The 18,143-nt window shown below is 29.1% G+C and overlaps 4 protein-coding genes across 4 annotated transcripts; 2 read left to right on the forward strand and 2 right to left on the reverse strand.

The window, feature by feature from the left end:
- Nucleotides 1-1,437: 1,437 nt before the first annotated feature.
- On the forward strand, nt 1,438-5,246 carry LOC127284437 (protein phosphatase methylesterase 1). Its single transcript, XM_051309858.1, has 8 exons — nt 1,438-1,639; nt 1,825-2,017; nt 2,168-2,277; nt 2,358-2,591; nt 2,694-2,759; nt 2,846-3,168; nt 4,500-4,632; nt 4,748-5,246. The coding sequence occupies exons 1-8, from the start codon at nt 1,566-1,568 to the stop codon at nt 4,764-4,766; spliced, it is 1,152 nt and encodes a 383-aa protein (XP_051165815.1). The 5' UTR covers nt 1,438-1,565; the 3' UTR covers nt 4,767-5,246.
- A 173-nt stretch (nt 5,247-5,419) lies between these two features.
- LOC127284380 (kelch-like protein 5) lies at nt 5,420-10,605 on the reverse strand. The gene is made up of 9 exons (XM_051309780.1): nt 10,166-10,605; nt 9,920-10,081; nt 9,450-9,859; nt 9,192-9,378; nt 6,753-6,977; nt 6,493-6,655; nt 6,198-6,410; nt 5,962-6,133; nt 5,420-5,875 (listed from the first exon to the last, which is right to left on the reverse strand). The coding sequence occupies exons 1-9, from the start codon at nt 10,395-10,397 to the stop codon at nt 5,807-5,809; spliced, it is 1,833 nt and encodes a 610-aa protein (XP_051165737.1). The 5' UTR covers nt 10,398-10,605; the 3' UTR covers nt 5,420-5,806.
- Nucleotides 10,606-10,765: 160 nt separating this feature from the next.
- On the forward strand, nt 10,766-15,972 carry LOC127284379 (putative mediator of RNA polymerase II transcription subunit 12). The gene is made up of 10 exons (XM_051309779.1): nt 10,766-10,904; nt 11,288-11,403; nt 11,566-11,612; nt 11,709-11,789; nt 11,874-12,165; nt 12,241-12,363; nt 12,430-12,602; nt 12,679-12,780; nt 12,860-13,048; nt 13,305-15,972. The coding sequence occupies exons 2-10, from the start codon at nt 11,340-11,342 to the stop codon at nt 14,823-14,825; spliced, it is 2,592 nt and encodes an 863-aa protein (XP_051165736.1). The 5' UTR covers nt 10,766-10,904; nt 11,288-11,339; the 3' UTR covers nt 14,826-15,972.
- LOC127284384 (malignant T-cell-amplified sequence 1 homolog) lies at nt 15,933-18,021 on the reverse strand. Its single transcript, XM_051309785.1, has 6 exons — nt 17,847-18,021; nt 17,614-17,766; nt 17,443-17,543; nt 17,212-17,345; nt 17,003-17,070; nt 15,933-16,073 (listed from the first exon to the last, which is right to left on the reverse strand). Exons 1-6 carry the CDS (start codon nt 17,855-17,857, stop codon nt 15,992-15,994), a joined length of 549 nt encoding a protein of 182 aa, XP_051165742.1. The 5' UTR covers nt 17,858-18,021; the 3' UTR covers nt 15,933-15,991.
- Between the last annotated feature and the right edge of the window lie 122 nt (nt 18,022-18,143).

Raw genomic sequence — 18,143 nt, forward strand, 5'->3', positions numbered from 1 at the left:
AAGAGGAATTCTGCAATGTTTTTTTTGATTTTTTGGGGCGAAGAACAGCCTTAGCTTCTACAAATGTCAAGGAATGATTCACGGCATACGCTCGAAAATCCTTCTGGAAATTGAATTCAGGGCAATCAGATGAATGTGGCAAGTGAGGTCCACTGCAATGCACACATACCGGATCTTTGTCATCCAAAGGACAAGTAACATTTTCTTCATGAGCAGATTCCCCACACTTTCTACATTTTTTTTCAGATTTACAATATTTACTGATATGACCGTACCTGAGGCATTTCCAGCACGCTTTGACTGGTGGAGTGTATTTTTCAACATTAAGAGAAGCGTTGAATATTGAAACTTTCGAGGGAAGAGATTTATTATTAAATGTCAATAAGACAGTATTTGAAGGCACATATTCAGCCTTTTTGGTTTCATTATTAATCGTCTTTCTTGAAAGACGGCGAACATTGATAACAGCGGAATTATTGTGATGATAGCCCAGAATTTCAAGATTTTCTATTATTTCTTTTTCAGAAATATCAAGCGGAATATTTCTGATAACACCTTGGGATGTGACGAAATAAGAAGGAATGAAGGCTTTTAAACCTTTACTTTCCAGAGATTTGTCATCTAGAATTATGTTGGCTGCACAAGCCGACTTAGTGAAGACTGCTAGTTTACCAAAACCAGAACTCTTAACATCAACGATGCAATTTTTGTATTTAGAATTGAGGATTTTTGCGTACGTTAAACGATTGAAATCTTTAGCTGGAGTATTAGGCAAGGAACTTTCGATCATAATTTTACACTCTCCCTTCAAGGACTCGTCGTAGCGAAATCCGTTTGGAGGTTGTTGACGGTTAATGATTTTTTCACTAGAAGCATTCCGAGTTTGATTTTTGTCACAATAATCAGAGGTGCTTGTATCATCTACGATCATTTTGTCATTTACAGGATTCGTTAGTGTTTTGGGATTTTCACTTTGGTCAGACATTTTTCTTTTCTTATTAAAGACACCCGACTGAAGTTTTAAAAGAATGTCTGCACTTTGAAAAACATCAAGAGGAAGTTGCGTAATTGCTGAAGAATCACTTGGTAGAGAAGTATTAGTTACTTCTCTGCTATCAGAGGACATGGTTCTACGGAAATGGGATCCCGCTTAGGCACGCGGGCCCCTGGCGTCTAGACGCCGTTTTGAGGTTACGAAGTTCAGAACAAAATTTTTTATAATTGCACTCAAATAAAACAAATTTTATAACAAATAACTGTAACTAAACACACTAGAGAAAACGAACGACACAATGCGAATACCGAACTCACGCCAAAAGTATTATTTTAATATAATAATCACCCAGAAGACAGAAAACCAATAGATGGAGCGTAACTACACAACCCTGACTGGATGCGTGCGCAATATTTTTTTTGTAGGTTAGGTTAGATTATAAAGGTGCGTTTTCAATACCACATACACACAACAACTGTCAACTTGATTTAGTGACTACAAAGTGTTAAAAATTATCGAATTTAATAATTAATGTTCAAGGAAATATTATACGAATTAATATTTATTTAGAATGTCTTCCCTTCAGAAATCAATGCTAAAATCAAAATTACCACCTACAGGTTTAAAATTAGGATTTACATCAGGGTTAGTATTTTTTTTCTTTGTAAAAAAAATATTAAAAACGAAAATATTGTCTTTAATTTCTAAATTTTGACTGAAAATAAATGTTTTACATGTTAATTTAACAATGATTTGGAAAATTATTTAAATCTTTTTCTTTTGAAGGGTAATTAGATGTAATCAATAATTTTAGTTTTGAACATTTTTAGAGGATGCAGATCCAGAGCTTTACAGCGTAAAAGAGATTATGAGCCTGTACAATGGTCAACGTATTTTAGTGATTCGAAAAAAATTAAAATTGGTGACAATTCATTTCATATTTATACTCAAGGAGAAGATGGACCACTTTTAGTTTTATTACACGGTGGAGGTTATAGCGCCTTAACATGGGCTGAATTTACGGTTAGAAAAATTCTTTTATAATATTTATTTTGATCTTTATTATTATTTATTATTATAAATTAGTTATTGTTATAAAATTACTAAAACAATTGAGGTTTATTGTGCAACATTAACAATGAGAATAGAAAAACAAATGAATTTTTTTCTCAGAAATCTATAATTGGAATGGTTGTCTGTCGAATATTGGCGATAGATTTAAGGGGTCATGGAAATACACAAACAACTGATGATGAAAATTTAAGTGCTGAAACATTGGCACAGTGAGTAAAAATTATTTTTGTGTAAATAGGTAGAAATTGAAATGATTTTTCAATAATGGAATGTTAATTTCTTTTTTCAGTGATGTAGCAGCTGTGATACATGAATATGATGATAATGCTCCTATTGTATTAATAGGTCACAGTATGGGAGGTGCTGTTGCTGTTCGAGCAGCACCATTACTTACAAATTTAGCAGGAGTTACAGTGATAGACGTTGTTGAAGGAACGGCTATGGATGCTTTGGCATCAATGCAAAGTTTTCTTCGATCACGACCAAAAGGTTTTGATTCGATACCTCAAGCTATTGAATGGTGGTTAGTTTTTATTTATTTATTATTAATCCCACCTTAAAAACTTCAATTATTGTTTAATATATTCATTACCATCACTAGAAAATAATTCTTGATTTATTTCAGTGTTCGAAGTGGTCAAATTCGTAATGTTCAATCAGCCAAGGTATCAGTTCCCGGACAAATTACAAAGTAAAAATTTTGACTATATACTTCTTTGTTTTACTATTATAATGAAAATTATTTGTTCATTTTCGTATTATTAAATTATTCTTTAGTATGGTGAGTGGAATGTTGGCGACTGATGATATTGACGCAGTTTTAACTTCGACTCATCCGGAAAGTAGTGTAAATTTAACTGTTCAAAGAGGTGATACTATTCAAGAGGAGGAAACTCTAACAATGCCAACGCCAGAAATTCTCAATTCACTTTTAGAAAAGAAATATAAATGGCGAATAGATTTAGCAAAGACTGAGGAACATTGGGTTGGATGGTTCAAAGGATTGTCAGCTGCGTTTTTAAGTATACCTGCTCCAAAAATGTTACTTTTAGCTGGTATCGATAGATTAGATAAAGAACTCACCGTTGGACAAATGCAAGGTTTTTATCAAATTATATATATAAATTACAGACCTCGGATTATACGACTTTTTCCGACTTTTTTCGACATATTTTTAAAACAAAAAACGTTTTTTAGTATACAATGCAGATCTTCTTTATGTCAATTATTTAACAAAGTTTTAACTAAAATTCTTCACTAAATTAATTATTTTTAATAATTTTAATGAAATTCTTCATAAATTCAATTATCTTAAACTATTTTTTAATTAAAATTTTTTGAAATTTAATCATTTTAATTATAAGTTTTCTGAAATTCAATTATTTTTAATAAATTTAATAATATTCTTCGAAAATTCAACTATCTGAAATCATTTGTGACGCGATCTGAAGAAAGAGACCTTAGAATCAAATCACTTTAAGGTTATGTTTGTGTTAGTTTTTTCTTGATTGAAAGTTTCTTTTTAATTTATTGTAAATTAAAATCAGTGTTTATTAAATATTTTAGTTGAAAAGACGACTTAAACATCAATGATTTATATTATTAACAGTTGATCCTTTTTTTGTATTTTCATTTCAAAAATTGCAAACATAACCTATAATTTTTTGCTTCTAAGGTCTGTTTCTTTAGATCGCGTCACATTTTTCAGGTTGAGTCCACAATAGACAGCGTTAAAGAGATTTGAACTACTTAAGGAGATAAAACCCATGCCAAATTCTGCTTAAGAGCTCCTTAAGTAGTCCAAATCTATTTAACGCTGTCTATTGTGGACTCAACCTCACTTAAAAAGTTTTTAAATTATTCTATTTTTGTCTGCAATTTCTAATAAATTTTTTAGTGAAATCATCAAAAATTTTAAATTAAAAATCACTCGAAGTTCAATTAATTTCAAAAATCTAAATTCTAAATCTTTGAAAATTCAATTACTTTTAAAAAAGTACTTTTACTTACTTGTACTAAAAAGTACTTTTACTTTTTTTATTATTTGATAAATTATTTTTAGTTCTGTAAAATTTAATTATTGTCTGAAAATTAACAAAATATTTTGAAATTCAATTATTTCAAAAAATTTCAACTTTAACTCTTCCAAAATTATTATTATTATTTAAAAAAAAATTTTATTTAAAAATCTGTAAAACTTAATTAAGTTTCTTGATAATATTTTTATAGAATTATTCTCATTACAGAATTAATAAAATGAATTTAATATCTAATAACATTAGTTATTTGAAGTAAAATAGGTACTTATTAACTAATTAAATTTAATTAAAATAAGAAAATCGACTTTGTCGACTTTGTTTGTGCCTTAAAGTCGATCCGAGGCCTGAAATTATATAAAAAAAATTGTACTAATAGTTAAATTAATGATTAGGAAAGTTCCAAATGCAAGTTTTGCCAGCTTGTGGACATGCGGTTCATGAGGACGTTCCAGATAAAGTTGCCGAAGCAATTGCAACATTTATGGTGAGACATAAATTTGCAGAACCTGCCTCGGATTTTCCTCGGTAAGTTTTATTATTATCTATCAAATGATTTTAAAGATTTCTTTTTGTCATTAAAAATAATATTCTAATACAAAAATAGTACTCTTCTCTTAATTAAATAGATATTTTTTTACAGAACATTCCCCGCCTGTTAACGGAATAAAATAGTTATGGATGAACAATAAATAATTTCAAAGAAAACTTATTCTCGTATATTGTAAAGAAAACTAAAGGCTGCTTAAAGCAATGAAAACAAAAAAAAAATAATAAGTTAAGTGTGAAAATGTAGCATCATTGTCGATATAACTGTGCTTTGGAGCCTCTACAGTATTTTCAATACACTTTTTGCTTCGTTAAATTCCAAAGCTCAGCTGGAAAAGAAAAATATCTTAATTTACGAGTGGTGTTTTTTTTTTTTTGTTGAACAAATTATCTTAATTACTAGGAACGTATAGATATAATCGCTGGATTTAAAAATATTGCAATGTGAGATATATATTGAAAAAAGGATTATATTAAAATCCTTCTTAAATTATTCTTTATAATCGAATTTTTGTAATTTATTTTGGGAAATCTTCAATAATGATAATGTTTCATGTGTATATAATAAATAATCACATTTCTGAGAAAATTGACCCATTTCTTTTTTTTAATTTTCCAATTCTTTTTTTTTATCAAATTTTTTAAAAATAAATTTCCATTTAATGAAGGATATCGAGGTTAGAATATTTGAGGAAATTACTGAAATGTTTTAGAATCGATTGCAAAAAGATCGTTTTAATAAAATTAAAAATACAAAAGTTGCAAAATATTCGTCTGATAGTATAAAAACTATTAATAGTACATTATTATACTTATTAAAATAGTAATTTTGTAATATATATTCGTTAAAGTGATATCACTAATTATTATGCGCCATTATTAATTATCAGGTGACATAATTAATTAATACAACGAAAATGTTTTATTTGAATTAATAATACTTTTTTGTTAAGCCTTTCTAAAAATTATTAAAATTAAAATTGGTAAAAATTGTCAATAAAATAATAATTTCTAAAAGAGATAATAAATTTTCCTAAATAAAAATGAGAGTGATAAAATGTTTCACTGGGTGGAAGAATATAATTCTTAAAAATAAACACTAGGAACACAATCAAATCACCAATACAATAGATATAAAAAACGAGAAAATTGATTAAAAGTGCTGTAATTCGTTTTTTATAACGACACAAGGACCTGCACGACCTGTTTTTAAAGATGCGACCTATAATTAATAAATTAATAATAAGTTTTTTTTAATCAGTAGATAGTGTAATAATATAGATAATTAAATTTTGATATCCGATTTACCTGATGCCATTCATTTAAATGGGGATCGTATGCCTCGACTAATGTGAGATATTGTTGACCATCGTAGCCTCCCACTGCCAAAAGACGATCCCCGAGAACACAAACGCCAACAGCATCTCTGGGAACGCTCATTGGTGCCACCATTGTCCATGTATCAGTCTTAGGATCATATCTGTTTGAAATTTTTTTAAATTAATTAATTAATTGCTATTTAAAAAATTAAAATTATTTTATACCTTTCAACGCAATCAAATCTGCTAGTATTGGGATTAGTTATTGGTGCGTCATGGCCACCAAGTACATAAAGATAGCCATTTACAACGCCAACACCAACGCCTCCTCTTCTTTTTGACATTGGAGCGCAAGATGTCCATTTATTTGTATGAGGATCGTAACACTCGACTGTACTCAAACATGAACTGTTATCTCTTCCTCCAACTGCATACAATCTGAATAAAGAAAAAAAAAATGTCAGAACGAAAATTTGTCATCAAAAAACGACAAGCTCTAAATAAAATTAATTTTCTATACTTGTCGTTTAATACTGCTACACCAACTGTAGAACGTGGCGATGACATTTGTGAAACATAACTCCATTGTCGAGTAGTTGGATCCCATCTTTCTACAGTTGACAAAAAACTCCATCCATCGTGTCCACCCACTGCATATAAAGGTCCTCCCAAAACGGCAACACCTAATAAAAATAATTTTTTTTTAATAATTCTTATACAAAATAATAACATTTATAATTGCTTTTATTTTTAAAATTGTTCGTAAATAAAGAAACGTACCAAGTCCATGTCTATGAATTGTCATCGCAGGTAAAACGCTCCAAGTTTGTGTGGCAAAATCAAAACACTCGACAGTATTTAATGTTTTCAGTCCATCACGACCACCGGCGACAATTAATTTTTTATCGATTATCGCAGCGCCAAATTGAAGACGTCTTCCTCCCATACTTGCTAAACATCTCCACGCATTGTCACGTAATGAAAATGCATCTATTGTTGTAGATCCTAAAAAAATAATATATATTATAGTTAAATATTGCTTCTTCCCCTCCAAGGAAGCTTTGTATTCGTGACGATTTTTTAAAAATGTGTTATTTGGACTCATTTTTATCTAGAATGCATATATTGGAAGATTTAAATAAATGTCCAGATGTGTGTGTGTCACAAAATCTTGTCGAAAAGTCGATTTTTTTATTTTAATTAAATTTAATTAGTTAATAAGTATTTTACTTTAAATAACTAATGTTATTAGATATTAAATCAATGTTATTAACATTATTATATTATATAATTATTATATTGTAGGACAAATTTCTAAAAAAATTCTGAAACCAATTCAATTTTAGAGTTTTTATTTGAAACTTTTTTAAATAATTAAATTTTTAAACAAATATTAAAATTATTAAACATAATTGAAATTTAGAAGAGTTATACTTTGAAATTTTTAGAAATAATTAAATATCAAAAAATTTTGTAAAAATTTCATACAATAATCAATTTTTACAGAATTGAAAATAATTTATCAAGTAATTTTAGATAACATTTTTTAAAAGTAATTGGATTCAGGGTGTCTAATAAGGATTAATAAAAAAATTCTCTGATTTTTCCCTGACTTTTTAATAACCTTACTTCTGCTTTCTTTGGACAAAAATATGATTACTGACATATTTAACAATAAATTAATTTCTAATGGTAGTAACAAATGGTAAAAAAAACCATTCAAGTTTTTTTAGATTAAAAAATTTTTAAATTCACAAAAAATTTTAATTTTTGTAGAAATTTACAGAAATTTCCCTGACTTTTCACTGATATTTCTCTGACCAACAAAATTCCTTGACTTTTCCCTGACTGTTAGACACCCTAGGATTTAATCAGGGCGGTCGCAAGTCAGGGAAAAACTGGAAATCAGAGAATTTTGTTAGTCAGGGAGAAGTCAGGGAATTTTGATTAAAAGAAACTACAAATTAAAAAACTTTGATACATAAATGTTAATTCAGTTTTTTTTATTTAAATGTTTTTGTAATATAGCTCATTATAATGGTGCCGTCAGATTTTTCATTTTTCAAAGTATTTACTTTTTTTATAATAAAAGTTTTAAATATAATAAAATTTTATTATCAAACAATTTTTAATTATCTTATCTTTTCCTTTATGAATAAAATTGTTACTTAAAAAGCATTATAAAAATTTCAATCAGCAATGCAGAATATTAAATAATTCAAAAGTTTTTTAGTCAGGAAAAATAAAAAATTAGTCAGGGAAAAGTCAGGGTATTTTGAAAATAAAATTTTGCGGCATCTTGATAATTTTTGAAGATTTAAAATTCAGATTTTTGAAATTAATTGTACATCAAGTGATTTTTAAATGAAATTTTTTGTGATTTCTATTGATAAAGAATTAATTAGAAATTACAGACAAAAATTGAATTTTTAAAGTTTTTAACTGAAAAATGCTTTAAAATATGTAATTGAATTTTTGAAGAATATTATAAAAATCATTTAAAATCATTAAATTTCGGAAGAGTTATAGTTGAAATTATTAAATTTCAAAAAGTTTTATATGGAAAATTTTAGAAGATTTTAAATTGAATTTTTTTAAATTAATTTAATTCAAATGATTTTGAATTGAAATTTTTTAGTGATTCCTGTTGTTGAAAAATTTATTTAAATTTAAAGACAAAAATTGAACTTTAAAATTTTCTAATTGAAAAATGCTTGGAGATAATTGTTTTTTTTGAAGAATATTATAAAAATCATTAAAAATCATTAAATTTTGAAAGAGTTATAATTGAAATTATTAAATTTCAGAAAGTTTTAGATGGATAATTTTAAAAGGTTTTAAATTGAAATTTTTGGTGATTTTATTTGAGTTTTTTTAAAATTGTAAATAATTGTTGAATTTCATAAAATTTTTAATTAAAGAATAGTTTAAAATAATTGAATTTGTGAAGAATTTCAGTTAAAAATTTGTTAAATAATTAAAATAAAGAAGATTTTAAGAAGATCTGCATTGTATACTTAAAAAAGACGTATTTTGTTTGAAAATTTTGTAGAAAAATGTAGAAAAAATTGCATTTTATTAAAATAAGTCGAATAAAGTAGTATTTTCGAAAAAAAGTCAGAAAGAATCGTATAATCCGAGGCTTGTGATTATTATAATAAAAATTCATTAATATTAGTGATAAAAATTTCAAAATACAAAATTTGTTTTTTTACGAACCTTTATTGGCATCCATGCCACCAACTGCTAATAATAAACCAACAGTCGCTTTTCTGGGTCTAGTTCGTCCAGATTGAAGTAATGGTCTTCGTTCTGGTAAAAGATGATATTTTAAAGCTTCCATTATCAAATCCTGAGAACGTTGATCTCTAAATACTTCACTGCTCTCTATATTATCTGCAATAAACTAATAAAAAAGGATACAAATTAGGAATAATTAAATTACAAAAAAATAGTTGATTAATAAAATTTACTCACAGCTGGTGATAATAGTGGTAATTTCACTAAAGCCAATAATCTACTCGCATCTTTTTTTCTCTCAATTGGATCGTGATCGAGCCAAGTCATAAGAGCATGAAAAATCGTCTCTTCCGATGGTACATTCAAATCATCGGATTCAAATAATTTTGCCACTTCATTGACAGATAACATGAGAAATTCTTGATTTCTCATTACTTCCATAAAATGTTCAGTTGTATAGGCGTGAGCAACATTTAAAAGATGTGTGCAACCTTGAGTTTCGGCAAAAACGCGAATTCCCAAACAATTACTTGGATGAAGTTGTTTTATTAAAAATTGACAACAAGCCTCGACTACTGGACTTAATTGAAGTAAACAAGCGGTCGCTAAAAGAGTTTCAACGCTATCTTCTCGCAATTCTATACAACCTGTGAAAAAAAATTAATTCTAATTCTTTTCTATTTTGGAAAACAGCAAATTATAATTACCAGTATAACAATAGCGAACTAAAGCCCATAAAGCATTTCCGTCAACTCCTTTCAGCTCAATTTCATTATGCGTCGATTCTCTCATTGAACTTGTAAACATAGCTGCAAAATATTCTGAACCTGCACTCAAAACTAAACGATGTGCATTAAAACGCTTTTCACCTTAAAAGCAAAAATACCATTTTATTATTCCTTAAAATAAAATTTATTAAAAATTCCTAATTTAAGAGTTGAGAAAATAAATACCAGCTATGAGTGTAACATCACAAAGTTGTTGTTTCTGAAGATATTCTTCCATAATTTTGAGACTATTTTCAGCATGCTTTGACACGCGAAAATTTTCATCTTGCGATACTGATATTGTTGAGGCAATACTAGAAATACTGTATTCACTTGCAGATGCATCTTTTTGAGAAAAACGCAATTCAGACTCTCCTTTAATTGAGCTCATTGTCAAAGAAGAAGGCTTCCCTGACATCGTGATTTTAAAAAAGAAAAAAAGACAACTCCAATTCCACTTGACAACAGCTTTAATTATTCGAAATGAATGTAAAAACTTGTAAGCACTCAATTATCATTTTCATTTGAAGTGTTGAATTATTGAAATAATGACTAAACACAGTGTTCTTTGTTCACTGTCCAAAAATTGCCTTCCTTTCATTTTGACAGTTTTCGATGTAAACAAAAGAAGCAGACAAGTGTCAATGACCGATCACCGATGTTTTAATTGGACAACAATTTACACCAGACAACTTACATCCAATCAAAATTCTCATGTAAATTGTACTACCCATTGTAAAAACATTCATCTTTTTGTAGTTTCTTGTGGACTTTTATCAATGCAATTATGAACTCCACATAATGCCGCTCACCAACATAAGTGTCATTTGCTTGATATTTAAGCGTTAAATTTCTATCAAAAAATTTAATTAAAAAGACAATTGTGCTTAGATATACTTTACTAAAAAGTGGCTTTACATTCTTTGTGAGTATTATTTTTGTAAACAAATTCTCGTTTTAACAAATACTTAGTTTATTAGCGACAAAAATCATTAACCCGCCCTACTGTCTATAGGCTATGTCCCGACGCTTTAAAAAAAATACTAAAATTACGTGATATAAGTTTCCTCTATAGAATGTCAAATATTTAATTGTTTTTTTAAATGAAAACCCACATAATTTTAAAATATCGGAAACTATATTGTTTTCTAAAATGAAAAATTCACTCTAACCTGAATTAGGCCTAACCTGAATATTCCGCTATACGAAGTACAGTACAGATTACAAATACGTAACGAAATAAAATTTTAATTTAAAATAATTACAACTAATAATTTTAAATTTTAGTTTTACTAATTACTGTTGCAGGTATTGATGTTAATGATATAATTAGACTGAAAAGTACGAGTAACTTTTCATAATGGCACTACCAGCAAATTATAAACAAGTGTCAATGTCGACGCCTACCATTGTTACAACAAATCGTATGTACATTCTTTACATTTCAAAAATTATACAGTAGAACTTATTTCCTTGAACTAACTTATGAAGGTTCTACTGCATCTAATTTAATAATACATTTTAATTTACCAGGTTGTAATAAATTTTGGATTATCGTTTTAATGAAAATATTTCTCTACTTACAGAACGTGTTCGTGCTTCTGGCGGAACAAGCGGTAGTTCAAATTCAAGTGTAAGATTCTCAATTACTATTTTATAAATTGTATCATTTATTTAAAAAAATTATATGTAACAAAAATTACATTCTAACAAAATTTTTGTTCCTTAGAAAGATGCACAGAGCCCTTTTATTCAAACACCTCATGGACATCCAGGATTTACTCCGCAGAAGGTCGGAAAAAATACAGCTGTAAGTATTAAAAAAAAGAAAAAAAGAAAAAAAATTATAAAGAGCGATTTAAGAAAAGCATTTTAATATAATATTTTAAAATAGGCTGACTCAAGGACTCCTAAACCACCGAAGCCTCCCGAAAAGCCACTTATGCCCTATATGAGATACAGCAGAAAAGTTTGGGACACAGTCAAAGCTCAACATCCTGAATTGAAATTATGGGAAATAGGAAAGATTATTGGTCAAATGTGGAGAGAATTACCCGAAGTTGGAAAGACAGAATTCATTGAAGAATATGAGACAGAAAAAGTTGAATACGAAAAAGGCTTGAAGACCTATCACAATTCTCCAGCTTATTTAGCTTATATTGCTGCTAAAAATCGTGGAAAATCTGGTATAATATTATTTAAAATATTAATAACGCTTAGAAGAATTAAAGATGATTAAATTATTTTTTTTATAATTGTAGCACTGTGTGCAGCACAACAAAACAATGATGATCGTGAAAGTCATGAACGTTCTTCTGGAAGTAGCAAAAGTCAAGCAGCTCAGGATAGACGTATTGATATTTTACCAGCTGAAGATGAAGATGGTGAGTATTTGTTTCGAAAATTAAAAAATTTTTTTTAACACAGATTTAAAACATATTTTTTTACAGATCAAGATGATGGTTATACAGTAAAGCATGTTGCTTACTCTCGTTACACACGCAATCATCGACTCATTAATGAAATATTTAGTGACACGGTTGTTCCCGATGTTCGATCAGTTGTTACAACTCATCGAATGCAAGTTCTTCGTCGACAAGTTCAATCGCTTACAATGCATCAGGTATTTAATCTTCTCAAAAAATAACTTTCATAGACTAATTACTAATTACTTTTATAAAACTAATTTTATTTTTTAGAAAAAATTGGAAGCTGAACTTCAACAAATCGAAGAAAAATACGAAGCAAAGAAGAGAAAGTTCATTGAAGCAAGTGAAGTGTTTCAAGAGGAATTGAAAAAGGTAATATATTTTTGATAATACTAAATTTTGAAATTAATCTCTAATTAGAATTTTAAATTTTGAATTTTTATTTTGTCAGCATTGTAAACCTGCTGTAGATGAGGATGCGTTTAACAAAATGGTGGAACGACAATACGATCTTCTCCGACGTGATCGACTAAAAGGTACCGAAGAAAATCGATCCGGTGATCCAGCATCTAGTGAATCAACACCAACATCAACGCCTACACCAACTCCAGCTTCGGTAAATGAAGAAGCCACAGTGGATGTAAGTTTGTTCCTTTTTTTTCATTTTCTCTTACCAGAATATATTTCATTAAATATTCTTGTATATGAGTATATAAATTTATACACGCTGGATATGTTTTATATTAATTAGTAAAGTTTTGACTAAATTAAAAAGCCACCAAATACTAAAAGAATTATAAATAATCTTCATTGCGTATGTATAAAATTATATACATTATACAAAGATAGAAACGATACTAAATATAAATTCAAGAACAAAGCAAAAATTATTCCAGCAAACTGAAAATGAATCAACGGAGAAGAAGAATAATATCGAACCTGAAAAATCAGAACGAAAGAAAGGCACTCCATCACCACCGTATATGGAAGTGAAGAATGAAATAAATTCACAACCAAATTTTGGAATTGCTCCTATGGTTCAAACACTTCAGCAACCATCGCATATGACACATTCTACTTCACATCCACAAATTCCACAATCACAAGGTCATGTGTCGCCACAAAATCAGCAAATGATTCCGCCGCATCAGCAACCGCATCAATTGCAGCCACCTCAAGCGATGCAGCAGCAGCAGCAATCGCAACCGCCGCCGCAGATACAACAGCAACCGCCACCTCAGCAAATGCAACAGCAACAACAACCACCACCTCAGCAAATGCAGCAGCAGCAACCACCACCACCGCAGCAAATGCAACAACAATCCCAGCAGGTTCAACAACCGCCACAGCAAATGCAGCAACAAATGCAACAACAACCGCCGCCTCAACAGATGCAGCAACAACAGCAGATTCAACAATCACAGCAAATGCAACAGCAACAACCGCAGCAGGTTCCACAATCACAGCAAATGCCGCAACAGGCGCAGCAAATGCAACAACAACAACAAGCGCCGCAACAAATACAACAAATGCCGCAAGCAGCTCAGCAGATGCAACAGCCACCGGCATCTCAACAGATGCAGCAGACTCCGCAACAACCGGCACAGCAACCGCAGTCGCAGCAATTACCACCGCAACAGCTACAACAACAGCAGCAACAACAACAGCAGCAACAACAACAGCTTCCGTTGCAATCCCCACAAGCATCCCAGCAGGTTCCTCCTCAACCACCACAACAATCTCTACCACCGCAACCACCTCCGCAGCAACAAATGCAACCATTACCACCGCCGCCGCAGCAACAACAACAACAACAACAACCAGTCACAACAACTACAGCACCAGCTCCTCCAACACCAACTCCACCACCTCCGCCATCATCAATGCAACATCCCCCACATCAGCCACCAGGATTGATTCCAAATCATTCAATGCCACCGCATCCAGGTCCTCAAGGTGCACCGCCTGTTATTCCCACTCCAGGAACACCGGCCGCGCCTCACGCTGGTCCAATGATTCCGACGAATCAACCATACGGCCAACAATATCCACCCACTGGACAGCAACAGGCGCAAAATGTTCCACTTGCACCAAGACCACCGCATCCTTCCTACGGCTATACACAACAGCAACCATACCATCAACCCTATCCACAATATCCTCATCCCTATTATCATCAACCATATTCTCAATATCCATCACATGCAATGGGACGTCCACATCATCCATCTCACAGTCCTTATCATCCTCAATCGTCGCACGGTGTCGCCGACAGCAGTGCTGCTAATAATCCATCTGGACCAAATGCCGAGGGTGGAAATCCCAATTATTCGGGACCAATGCACAATGATAACGATCGACCAATTCCACCTGATGGTCAAGGTGATGGACAATCGGACGGTAAATCCAATTCTTGAATTATGTCTTCAAGAAATTTTTTATAATTCATTTTTGTGAAACCTTTTTTTTTCACTGACTGAAATTAATAATTTCCCATTAAAATCATTAGAATTTTTATTTCCAACAATTTTATTAGTTATTTTTTAGACGAATTTTCATTTTTCGAATTAATATTTGACAGAATTTCTTTTTTAACAAATTTTTACTAAACAGAATTCGAATTTTTATTTTACAGAATTCTTAAAAAATTCTTCTTTATTTGTTCAAAATTACAAATGGCCGAATAAACAATCGATTTTTAAAATCCACCAATCAAAAGTTGTCGATTGTTCGGTCATTTGTAATTTCGGAAAAATAAAAATTCGGCGTTTTAAGAATTCTACCAAATAAAAATAACTTAAAAATTCTGTTAATTAAAAATTTATCAAAAAATAAATTCTGATAAATGTTAATTCGAAAAATGAAAATTCTTCTAAAAAATAACTGATAAAATTGTTGAAAATGAAAATTCTAATGATTTTTATAGGATAATCATGCGCTCCAATAATTTTACACTTGGAATCATTTAATTTGAATGAAAATATTTAAAATAATTGAATTATTGAAAAAAATTAAATTCGAATGGGCATCCAGAGGAATTCGGAAATTGGAAAAATAGAAACAATATTTCTATGTCAAAATATTCTAATTTCAATAATTTCGTTTATAAAATCAAAAATTAATGTAACCAAGTGTTTTTTTTACAAAAAATTTACGATTTTCACAATTTGAATTATGAAAATATCTAAAGATTCTAATCTCGAAGATTAAGATAAATGTATAGGTTTAAAAAAAGCTATAGTTTCAGATTTACTTTCAAAACTTCCATTAATTTTAATTTAATAATTTACGATAATGTTTCTTGATTTATCACTTTGTTCATTGCAACATTTTTTTCTTGAAAGAAATTGTGACGATCTTGATATTTAAAAACGATAAATAGTAATATGACTATTATATTTCTCTGAATGTGAGAAATATGAAATGAAACTTAGTTTTTCTAAGAAAACTAAATTCGAATACTATATGTGTAATCTATTTACATAAAAATTGATGTAATACAAAAAAGTAAGAAATAACGAGGATACAATTTCAAAATAAAAAAATTTTATTAATCTTCTGAAATTTCGATAGTACAATTCATTCACTTCACAGCCTTCATTTGCCAAAGTCCATCGTTTAGATAATGGCAATTTTCAACACCTACTCCTTTATTGACTTTGGCTCTAAAAAATTTATTATTCATTAATTAATTATCTAATAATTCGGGACGCATGATTATGTTCTAAAAATCATTAGTTAGAATTTTCATTTTATGAAATTTCATTTGTCATAATTATTTTTGAGCCGAATTTTTATTTATTCGAATTAGTATTTTGCAGAATTTTCATCAAAACGAATTTTTGATTATATCAAAATTCACTTTACAGAATTTTTATTTGTTCGAATTTTTACTTGTCAGAATTTTTATTTGCTCGAATTTCCATTTAACATAATTGGCATTTTAAAGAATTTTTATTGGGTAGAATTTAATTGCATACAATTTTCTTTCAAATGAATTTTCATTTGTTCGAATTATTATTTGATATAATTTCCATATAACCGATTTTTCATACTACAGAATTTTTACTTAACCAAAAATCATTTAACAGAATTTTTAATTGATAGAATTTTCATTTCATTTCATTTTAAAAATCGTGTTGAAATCTTTTTGTCGATTGTTTGTTCTGACATTTGCAATTTCGGACAAATGAAAATTCTATCAATTAGAAATTATTTTAAATGATTTTTCGGTTAAATAAAAATTCTGTAGTATGAAAAATCGGTTATATGGAAATTTTATCTAATAATAATTCGAAGAAATGAAAATTCTATGCAATGAATTTCTACCCAATAAAAATTCTTTAAAATGCCAATTATGTCAAATAATTCGAGCAAATAAAAATTCTGTGAAGTGAATTTTCGGTTGTATAAAAATTGTGTAATATAGAAAATCGTTTTGATGAAAATTCTTGCAAAATACTAATTCGAAAAAATGAAAATTCGGCTCAAAAATAATTATGACAAATAAAATTCCATAAAATGATTTTTAGAACATAATCATGCGTCCCAATAATTCGTTATTTTAGTTTATGAAAAAATTGTTTTATCTTACATATCTTCAGTCGAGAGTGTAGTAATTCCAACAGCAAGAGCGTGTTGTTTTCCTTCAGCCATTACTGCCTATTATTTTTATAATTAAGGTGAATATAAACAAATTTTTTTGGAATTAGAATTTTAAAAAAATATTCAGTTGTCAATAATCACTTTTTAGAAAACTAAGTAAAAAAAATTAATTAATTAATTTATTAATTCAAAGGATACAACAACAGTTCCTTTTGGAACAGGCGTCATTTGTGCACCTTTTGATGTTAAACCCGGACACATAATGTTTGCTCCACTGAGAACAAAACGAATTGCTCCCTTATCCACTTGTTGCTTCGGCAAAAAGAAAGGATCTAAAATTTTTTTTTAAAATCATTTTCTTCAATAAATTTAAAATCAATCTAAACTGTACCTAGAAATATAAAAATTGAATTTTCCATGTTAACTTACATTTATGCAAAAGTCTTAACGTTGGCAACCAAGGTCCTTCTCGTTGACGAAAGAATAATAATTCTCCTGAACCATTTATCATTATTTCTATATGATCATGGCTAAAATAAAAAAAAACAATCAGTTTTCAATTTTAAGAAACAAAAATTTTTTAATTTAAAAATTTTGTACCATTTTACAATTCTGAATGCATCCTTTTTGGGAATAATTTGATCTGAAAAACCTTCTAAATGAGGATAAAGTTCCAATAATTTAGAACGAATTCCTTTCTGAACAGAAGATTTTAATTGTTGTACTCCAGAAACACTGTCTTTTTCATCAAATCTAGAAAAAAATAACAAAATAATGAAAACAAATTAACTTCAAATAAATAGATTATATAAAAAAAGTAAAGTAAAACATACTTTTTAAACATTTTTCTTTCAATAAAATTATAGTCAAAAATACTACTTAAATATTAAAATACTTTAGAAAACCGATTTATATGAAAATATTGCCAGAAAAAACACTTTTAACAATATTTCCTTTTTATTGACAAAGTTGTGCTTTATAGGTTATGTTTTTATTTGCCGAACGAAGAATTAAAGTTAAGTACACACATTCATTGTCTCATTATGAAACGTTCACACTGCGAAATTGTCGGGTAAATATTTGAATTTAATAACAATTTTCCCGCCTTTTTCATAATTTAACAAATAATT

This window comes from Leptopilina boulardi, unplaced genomic scaffold (assembly GCF_019393585.1).
Source record: "Leptopilina boulardi isolate dan_hultmark-lab unplaced genomic scaffold, ZJU_Lbou_2.1 LbouV2_324, whole genome shotgun sequence".
NCBI classification, from domain to species: domain Eukaryota; kingdom Metazoa; phylum Arthropoda; class Insecta; order Hymenoptera; family Figitidae; genus Leptopilina; species Leptopilina boulardi.

What these genes read in the sequence shown, in the direction of transcription:
- LOC127284384 (XM_051309785.1), bottom strand. An exon ending in TTCCAAAAGGAACTGTTGTT is followed by an intron (nt 17,071 to 17,211) that starts GTATCCTTTGAA and finishes TAAAAATAATAG; the next exon opens with GCAGTAATGGCTGAAGGAAA. An exon ending in ACACTCTCGACTGAAGATAT is followed by an intron (nt 16,074 to 17,002) that starts GTAAGATAAAAC and finishes TAAATTTTTTAG; the next exon opens with AGCCAAAGTCAATAAAGGAG.
- LOC127284380 (XM_051309780.1), bottom strand. Translation starts at nt 10,397, where the DNA reads ATGTCAGGGAAGCCTTCTTCTTTGACAATGAGCTCAATTAAAGGAGAG. An exon ending in TACCACTATTATCACCAGCT is followed by an intron (nt 9,379 to 9,449) that starts GTGAGTAAATTT and finishes CTTTTTTATTAG; the next exon opens with TTTATTGCAGATAATATAGA. An exon ending in AATTCATAGACATGGACTTG is followed by an intron (nt 6,656 to 6,752) that starts GTACGTTTCTTT and finishes TATTTTTATTAG; the next exon opens with GTGTTGCCGTTTTGGGAGGA.
- LOC127284437 (XM_051309858.1), top strand. Translation starts at nt 1,566, where the DNA reads ATGTCTTCCCTTCAGAAATCAATGCTAAAATCAAAATTACCACCTACA. An exon ending in TAACATGGGCTGAATTTACG is followed by an intron (nt 2,018 to 2,167) that starts GTTAGAAAAATT and finishes TTTTTTTCTCAG; the next exon opens with AAATCTATAATTGGAATGGT. An exon ending in GTTCCCGGACAAATTACAAA is followed by an intron (nt 2,760 to 2,845) that starts GTAAAAATTTTG and finishes ATTATTCTTTAG; the next exon opens with TATGGTGAGTGGAATGTTGG.
- LOC127284379 (XM_051309779.1), top strand. Translation starts at nt 11,340, where the DNA reads ATGGCACTACCAGCAAATTATAAACAAGTGTCAATGTCGACGCCTACC. An exon ending in TACCATTGTTACAACAAATC is followed by an intron (nt 11,404 to 11,565) that starts GTATGTACATTC and finishes CTCTACTTACAG; the next exon opens with AACGTGTTCGTGCTTCTGGC. An exon ending in AATCGCTTACAATGCATCAG is followed by an intron (nt 12,603 to 12,678) that starts GTATTTAATCTT and finishes TTTATTTTTTAG; the next exon opens with AAAAAATTGGAAGCTGAACT.